The sequence below is a fragment of the Pseudocercospora fijiensis genome (genome assembly GCF_000340215.1).
Source record: "Pseudocercospora fijiensis CIRAD86 unplaced genomic scaffold MYCFIscaffold_2, whole genome shotgun sequence".
NCBI classification, from domain to species: domain Eukaryota; kingdom Fungi; phylum Ascomycota; class Dothideomycetes; order Mycosphaerellales; family Mycosphaerellaceae; genus Pseudocercospora; species Pseudocercospora fijiensis.
In genome coordinates, this window is record NW_006921533.1 from 4,494,822 (window position 1) to 4,503,450 (window position 8,629).

Genomic DNA, 8,629 nt, shown 5'->3' on the forward strand with positions numbered 1-8,629 from the left:
CGGCAAGCAGTAAAGAGATCGCCATCAGAGGCTTTCAGGCCACAGCTCGAGGAATTGATCATTATGCATATCTTCTTGCTTGTGACCTGTGCCAGATTATCATCGAACGCTGCGCATGATTGATCGAGAAATTTCATCCCACGAAATACGAATCAGGAAGGAGAGTGAAGCTAAAAGCAGGAGATACACTGGATCAAAAGAAGCACAGATGCGTCCAGAAGGGAGCATGAATTCGCTTTGCTGCGCCATCTCAGGCCATACCTTGGTTCAGATGATGGCGTCTCGGGCACAGTGTGGATCTGGCCGTTGTGTGGTGGCATAGCATTATGGGTATAGGCATACCCTATATTGACGTGCAGTGTTGATAGGAATGATTTGAATCCTTCAACTGAGAGCCGTTCTGACGGTAGATAATGGAGAGCAAAGTATGGATATGGAGCGATCTTGCTTCCGTGAGAATGCAAATGCACTTCGGTTGCTCCAACAGGTATCTCAAACTTTTCCTGTCCGCTGACGAACGCCGATCTGATTACATGCTCCTCAATGCAATACATATTTCGAGATGGTCTTCAGCCTGCCATCGCCTAGCTGCCATTGACCTGGTTCTCCAGACCCGCAACAATCTTACTTGATGCATCAGGAGCACTTTCTGGCGCTCCATCCAACGCGCGTTGCTCCTGTTTGAGGTCAGGCCCAACCTCAAGGTGCTCCGTGTTCGATCGTTTGGGCTTGAATGTGACTGGCGTGCCGGGTCTCGATGCGAGGAACTGGACGATATTGTTAGCCGCTTCGCGCCGTAGTTCAGGTAACAGTGAGCTTACCGAAGATGCTGCACCCAGTAATGCTATCAAAGAGCTTTGCACCACGTCCTCATGAATTCCGACGCCCCAGACTTTCTGCGCAGCACCGGCGGCTGTACACTCTATGTAGGTTGCAGCCTGGGTGTCGACTCGCTTTCCAATCTGGCGCTCGATGGCATGCTCCTTGTAATCTACGACGTCCAGGTCAATACCCAGACCTTTCAAGGCATTGGCCAAAGCAGAGAGAGCACCGTTTCCGACACCCTGCACTCTGTGCTCGTGTCCATCGATCTCGATCACACCCATGAATTTCCTGCGGAGGTTGCGATTCGAGGCGGTCTTGCCCTTCTCAGGTGGAGCAGGAGAAGATGAACGATCTGTCGTGATATCGTAATCTACCAAGCCAAAGCGTGGATTTCTGTTGAGATGGTACGCTTCCGCAAACAGATCTTTAATCTCGTTCGCCAAAAGCTCGCGTCCAAGCATGTCTGTCTCTCGCTGAACGATCTTGGAAAAAGCGACCTGTAGACCGCGAGGCAAATCGAGCTCAAGTGTTCGCTTGATGATCCAGGCAACGCCGCCTTTCCCGGATTGGCTGTTGACTCGAATGACAGCCTCATAAGTTCTACCGATATCCTGTGGGTCCAGCGGGAGGTAAGGCATGACCCACGGGTCTTCATGACCAGCTTTTTGTTTGTCTCTAAGGTTGAAGCCCTTCTTGATAGCATCTTGATGCGAGCCGGAGAAAGCGCATGTGACCAGAGACCCACCGTATGGCGCACGCTGATGTACCGGTATCTTATTGCTCTTCTCCACAATGTCGATCACGCTATTGATGTCGGAGAAATCGATTCCAGGATGAATGCCCTGAGTGTATAGGTTCAAAGCCAAAGTCACAAGGTCGACATTTCCTGTTCGCTCGCCGTTGCCGAAGAGAGTGCCTTCAACTCTGTCTGCGCCAGCCATCTGTGCCAATTCTGCGGCAGCAACCGCGCAACCTCTGTCGTTGTGCGGGTGCAGAGATATGGCGACTTTTTCACGCTCGGAGATGTGGGTGTGGAAGTATTCGATTTGGTCGGCGTACACGTTCGGTGTGCTCATTTCGACTGTTGCAGGCAGATTGAAAATGATTGGATTTTCCTTCGAGGGCTCCCACGCCGCCTTGACAGCCTCGCAGATCTGGATCACGTATTCTGGATCAGAATCAGAGAAAGTCTCTGGCGAGAACTCATATGCCCATTCCGTGCCTGCAGTGCTCGGATCGTCCTTTGTAATAGATCGAGCATACTTAGTGCACTCCACAGCCAGCTCAATTTGCTGCTCATTGTTCATGCCAAACACGATCTGCTGGAAGCATGGGCTTGTGGCCACGTAAAGGTGCAGAATGGCCTTCTTTGCGCCCTTCAGACTGTCGATAGTCCGCCTGATCAACTCCTTTCGACACGGCGACAGAACCTGCAGCCACACATCATCGTCCACTGCGCCTGGGGTTGTCACGAGTTTCCGTGTAAAGTCGTAGTCTGTATCTCCCGACGAGGGATATGAGATCTCAATCTCCTTGTAGCCAAGCTTCTGCAGCATCTGAAAATATCGCCACTTCTGCTCGCCGTCCATCGGGTCAACCAGCGACTGGTTGCCATCGCGCAAATCTGTTGCCAGCCATCGCGGCACCTTGTCGAGGGTCTTGGTAGGCCATTGTCGGTTCTCGAGCTTCAATGGCTTGAATCGACGGTATTTCTTGGAAGGATCTTTCAGCCTAGACGTAGACATCTTTGGTCAGTACCTTGGTGGGGTGTGGGCATTGGAGCGCAGGTGTTCACGAACATGCCCTTCATTTTCCTGTTCTACAAGCACAAGGCGGCAGACAGTGGTAGTTCTAAGGGTTGGGATAGGGAAGAAGTTCACAGCGCCGTGTCTCGCTTTGTGCGGCGCAAGAGTCAACAGGCGCCGTATGAGTCGAATAAATTAATAAAATGGAGGGGTCTTACTACCGGCATAGACCCATGCCGGCGGACACTGTGGAGAAGCCCGCATTTCGGCTGCATGAGCCGCCACCAATGGTTCTGTACCTGAGAGATCCACCAGCTCTCACCACGCAGCACTCTGCCCTGCCGTCTATAATACTACGCCCTATGTCTAGACAGACGCTCGCTGAATGAACAATATATGACAGCAGCCCTCTCAGGAAATCTAGTCAACACCACACTATAGCTTCGAGCCTGGCGCGTTCTGCTCCTGCTTGAGCCTCACCACACCCTGTAAATGGTTAGCATAGATGCACATTTACACCAACACATCTTCCTGCTTACCTCTTGTACGCACGATGCCACCAGCCTGCCGTCTTTCGAGAATATTCTCTGCAAGACGAAGCCTCGTCCATCGCCCGCCCACGGAGTCTCTGCTTCTGCGCATAGCCAGTCGTCTGCGCGGAATCCCCTCGGATTATGGAAATATATGCTGTGGTCCAGAGAGACCATCATGCCCACCTCCGGTCTCTTTTCTTTCAAGCCAACTATTTTCCCATCCTTGATCTCCAAACTCTGGAGCTGATTGATCATGTCATCATCCATGCCTTCCACTCTCTTCAACGTCTCCAGATCCATCTTCTTCAGTCGCTCAAATATATCTTGCGTAATCAGTCCCTTCCCGCTATTGTCCTCGCCGTTCTTGATCTTTTCGTTACTCTTCAGCGCACTCGTGTATCGCCAAAGCTTGTGAACTCGAGCCACAGTTCCAATGAAGTACGAATCTGACATGTACGCCAGAGCACTTAAATGCGCCTGTGTCCCTCCTTCCTCGCTGATCTTCCCTCGACATTTGATCCATTGCCTTGTTCTCTTAAGATGTGGGTACGGTGAGTCATTATTGCTGATGTCCACTCTCTGTGTTACGAAAGGACTCTTTGCGCCTCTGAAATGATCGATCGGCTCAATGTCCATAGGTGGCGGAATGTCTGGCATGTCGGCCTGATGCTGCACAGTCTGCTTTCCTCCAGAGCCCTCCCTCATGAAGGATAAGGTGGTTGTGAAAATTGGCTGCCCGCGCTGTCGCGCCTGGACTGTTCTCGTTGCGAAACTCCGTCCTTCGCGCACATGCTCAACGTGATATATGATTGGAATCTCGCTGTTGCCGTTTAATACGAAGTAGCAGTGCATGCTATGCACCAAGAAGTTCTCGGGAACGGTCTTCTGAGCCGCTGCCAGGCATTGTGCGATTACAGCTCCACCGTAAATGCCGCGAGCTCCCGGGGGATGCCATAGTGGTCTAGTGTTGGTAAACATGTTGGCTTCGATGTCATTGAGATGTGTGAGTTCGAGTACGTCTTCGATAGGCGCCTTGTCTTCCGATGGAGGTGGTGGTTTAATCAACGTGGGATGCGTTCGCGAGGTCATGGTCAATTTCAGCGTTGAGAGGTAAGTGACGCGAGTCTCTAAGATTGCGAAAGAGTACGAAAGAGTAATGTAGCCTAGGTTTACATTAAATGCAATCCACACGCGTCTGCATGATCTTGTCTGCAGTTCATCCCATGTGAGCTCAGCCCGGGCCCCAAGATTGTAATAAGCCGAGGTTCGCGAAGAACCGCTTTACCGCTCGCTTTATTCTACCGCATCTTCTTCGGAATCGGATGCACAGTAGACAATTTGTGCTGATGTCCTACGGCCGAGAAAGGTCCTTCTCCTCAAGTCTGATTACCGTCATTGGCATGCTCGATACTATTGATGTCTTGGAGAGGCTTGCATGGAGCATGGCTATTCTACTTCAATAAGCAAACCGAGCCCCAGCCATCCGCCCAGACTGTGTTTCAGCAAAAGTCGCGATTTCTTGGCGGCCAAAACTTTTCGAGAACGGTAACCCGACGCTACGTAAGTTTTAAGAAATCTCAATCAAGCCCTGTATAGCTATTCTCTCTAAGAGCCTATTTGGTAACTAGGGCTTATGTAGCTCGAAGAGCCACACGAGAAGCCTAAGGCGACGAGTAGCTAAAGTCTTATCTAGACGCCTATAGTAGGCCTAATCTAAAACGCGTATAGTAAGTTATATCTAAAACGCTAATACTAAAAAGTAATATTAATCCGGAACGCATTATAGATATTAGAAAGCACTATTTAGAAACGCTTATAGCGAGCACTATTAGGAACGCTTATAGCAAGATAGTCTTAAATATCTATAGTAACTACTTCCGGAATATGCCTATAGTAATTACTATCCGGAATACCTATAGCGAGTACTATTCGAAATATCTATAGTAAGTAGTTCTTTCCGAGTTAGAACGCTTATAGTAAGTACTACCTATAAGGCGTATAGTAAGTACTACCTATAAGGCGGATACTAAGTCTAATCTAAAACGCCTATAGTAATTTTAATCTAAAACACTTATAGGGATTCTTATTTAGAACGCTTATAATACTAAGTACTATTCGGAACGCGTATAGTAAGTCTAATCCGGAGCGCTAACAGTTAGTACTACTGTCTATAACGCCTATACTAAGTTTTATTTAGAACGCGCTATATAGTAATTCTAATCCGAAACGCTTATACTAAGTCTTATCCGGAACGCGTATAGTAAGTACTATCCGGAACGCGTATAGTAGGTCTAATTCGGAACGGTAATAGTAAGTACTATTACGAACGCTTATAGTAAGTAGTACTTTCTAAAATACCTATAGTAAGTACTATTTAGAATACTTATAGCAAGTTATATCCGAAACGCTTATAGTAAATACTACTAAAAACGCCTATAGCGAGTAGTAATATTCGAAACGCCTATAGCGGTAACTATCTAAGATATCTATAGCGAGTAGTACTATCCGGAACGCGTAGAACAAGCCTTATTTTAAACGCTTAGTATAGTTAGTTCTATATAAACCGGAACGCGTATAGCAAGTCTAATCCGAAACGCTTATAGGTATTCGAACTGCTTATAGCGAGCGCTAAGTACCCTATATAACGCCTACTACGAGTACCTTATAAAACGCCTATAGCGAGTACTCTATAGAATACCTATAGCGAGTAGTACTATCCGGAACGCGTAGGATAAGCCTTATTTTAAACGCTTAGTATAGTTAGTCCTATATAGGCCGGAACGCGTATAGCAAGTCTAATTTAAAACGCTTATAGAAAGTCTTATCCGGAATATATATAGTAAGTCTAAGTCTAATCCGAAACTAAATACTTATATTAGGTACTACCCGGAAGGCCTAAAGCGAGTAGTACTATCCGGAACGCTTATAGCAAATACTATCTAAAACGCCTATAGCTAAATAGTATTCGAACTATTTATAGCAAGTACCCTATATAACGCCTACTACGAGTGCCCTAAAAAACGCCTATAGCGAGCCGGAATGCGCCTATAGTAATTGCTATCCGGAATACCTATAGCGAGTACTATTCGAAATGTCTGTAGTAAGCAGTTCTTTCCGAGTCGGAACACTTATAGCAAGTACTGCCTACAAGGCGTATAGTAAGTCTAATTCAAAACGCTTATAGCAACTTTAATCGAAAACAACTATAGGAATTCTAATTTGGAACGCTTATAATACTAAGTACTATTCGGAACGCGTATAGTAAGTCTAATCCGGAGCGCTAACAGTTAGCACCACTATCTATAACGCCTATACTAAGTTTTATTTAGAACGCGCTATATAGTAACTCTAATACGGATCGCCTATACTAAGTCTTATCCGGAACGCGTATAGTAAGTACTATCCGAAACGCGTATAGTAAGTCTAAAATAGAACGCTAATAGTAAGTACTACTAAGAACGCCTATAGCAAGTAGTACTTTCTAAAATACCTATAGTAAGTACTATTTAGAATACTTATAGCAAGTTATATCTAAAACGCCTATAGTAAATGCTACTAAAAACGCTTATAGCGAGTAGTATTATTCGAAACGCTTATAGCGGTAACTATCCGAGATATCTATAGCGAGTAGCACTATCCGGAACGCCTATAGCAAATACTATCTAAAACGCCTATAGGCTATAGTAAATAGCATTAGAACTACTTTTAGCGGACACCCTATATAACGCCTACTACGAGTACCTTATAAAACGCCTATAGCGAGCACTCTATAGAACACCTATAGCGAGTAGTACTATACGGAACGCGTAGGAGTCGGTAGGACAAGCCTTATTTTAAACGCTTAGTATAGTTAGTCCTATATAAACCGGAACGCGTATACTAAGTCTAATCTAAAACGCTTATAGAAAGTCTTATCCGGAATATATAAATTAAGTCTAAGTCTAATCCGAAACTAAATACTTATATTAAGCACTATCCGGAAGGCCTATAGGCTAAGACTATAGCGAGCAGCACTATCCGGAACGCTTATAGTAAGTACTATCTAAAACGCCTATAGTTAAACAGCATTCGAACTATCTATAGCGAGTACCCTATATAACGCCTACTCTAAGTACCCTATAGAACGCCTATAGCGAGTACTCTATAGAACATCTATAGCGAGCAGTACTATCCGGAACGCGTAGAATAAGCTAACTGTTACTAACAACGCCTATAGTAAGGCTAACTTAGAGCACTTATAATAGTAAGTACTATTTGGAACGCGTATAGTAAGTCTAATCCAGAGCGCTAACAGTTAGCACTACTATCTAAAACGCCTATACTAAGTTCTATTTAGAACGCGCTATATAGCAATTCTAATCCGAAACGCTTATACTAAGTCTTATCCGGAACGCGTAGAGTAAGTACTATCCGGAACGTATATAGCAAGTCTAATTCGGAACGCTAATAGTAAGTACTACTAAGAACGCTTAAAGCAAGTAGTACTATCTAAAATACCTATAGCAAGTGCTATTTAGAATACCTATAGTAAGTCTAATCCAAAACGCCCGAAACGCCTATAGCAAATACTGCTAAAAACGCTTATAGCGAGTAGTAATATTCGAAACGCTTATAGCGATAATTATCCGAGATATCTTTAGCGAGTAGTACTTTCCGGAACGCTTATAGTAGATACTATCTAAAACGCCTATAGTTACTAAATAGTATTCGAACTACTTATAGCGAGTACCTTATATAACGCCTACTGCGAGTACCTTATAAAGCGCCTATAGCGAGTACTCTATAGAATATCTATAGCGAGTAGTACTATCCGAAACGCGTAGGCTAAGCCTTTCGAGTATACCGCCTCGAGCAAATACCGCCGGATTAGGTATAAACGACCGATATAGCATCGGAAATAATACTATCGTAGCCTTACGATATATACTACGACTCCTACAATCTCCGAACCGCTTACGAACTATATACTACGACTCCTATAATCTCCGAACCGCTCGTAAACTAAGAAATTTTAAAGTTCCTCGGCTATAGCTAAGTAGAGTCGGCTTTTAGCTTATTTTAAGCCGTAGTAAGCCTAAAGGGGCCGTAAGTACCCTATAAAACGCCTATAGCGAGTACTCTATAGAATACCTATAGCGAGTAGTACTATCCGGAACGCGTAGGACAAGCTAACTACTATCTATAACGCCTATAGAAAGTCTAATTTAGAACGTTTATAATAGTAACTTAGTAAGTACTATTCGGAACGCGTATAGCAAGTCTAATCCGGAGCGCTAATAGTTAGTACTACTATCTATAACGCTTATACTAAGTTCTATTTAGAACGCGCTATATAGCAATTCTAATCCGAAACGCCTATACTAAGTCTTATCCGAAACGCGTAGAGTAGATACTATCCGGAACGCGTATAGTAAGTCTAATTCGGAACGCTAATAGCAGGTACTACTAAGAACGCCTATAGCAAGCAGGACTATCTAAAATACCTATAGTAAGTGCTATTTAGAATACCTATAGCAAGTTATATCC

The 8,629-nt window shown here is 44.9% G+C and overlaps 2 protein-coding genes across 2 annotated transcripts; both read right to left on the minus strand.

Annotated features, from left to right (window-relative positions):
- Positions 1-415: 415 nt before the first annotated feature.
- MYCFIDRAFT_59450 (uncharacterized protein) lies at positions 416-2,697 on the minus strand. Its single transcript, XM_007924443.1, has 3 exons — positions 2,625-2,697; positions 822-2,556; positions 416-767 (listed from the first exon to the last, which is right to left on the minus strand). Exons 1-3 carry the CDS (start codon positions 2,633-2,635, stop codon positions 585-587), a joined length of 1,929 nt encoding a protein of 642 aa, XP_007922634.1. The 5' UTR covers positions 2,636-2,697; the 3' UTR covers positions 416-584.
- On the minus strand, positions 2,690-4,263 carry MYCFIDRAFT_210459 (uncharacterized protein). Its single transcript, XM_007925419.1, has 2 exons — positions 3,110-4,263; positions 2,690-3,056 (listed from the first exon to the last, which is right to left on the minus strand). Exons 1-2 carry the CDS (start codon positions 4,190-4,192, stop codon positions 3,006-3,008), a joined length of 1,134 nt encoding a protein of 377 aa, XP_007923610.1. The 5' UTR covers positions 4,193-4,263; the 3' UTR covers positions 2,690-3,005.
- Between the last annotated feature and the right edge of the window lie 4,366 nt (positions 4,264-8,629).

Bases quoted from the DNA above. Each gene is read 5' to 3' on its own strand.
- MYCFIDRAFT_59450 (XM_007924443.1), bottom strand. The intron at 768-821 runs GTAAGCTCACTG...AATATCGTCCAG, and splicing joins TACTGGGTGCAGCATCTTCG to TTCCTCGCATCGAGACCCGG.
- MYCFIDRAFT_210459 (XM_007925419.1), bottom strand. From the start codon at position 4,192: ATGACCTCGCGAACGCATCCCACGTTGATTAAACCACCACCTCCATCG. The intron at 3,057-3,109 runs GTAAGCAGGAAG...AACCATTTACAG, and splicing joins TGGCATCGTGCGTACAAGAG to GGTGTGGTGAGGCTCAAGCA.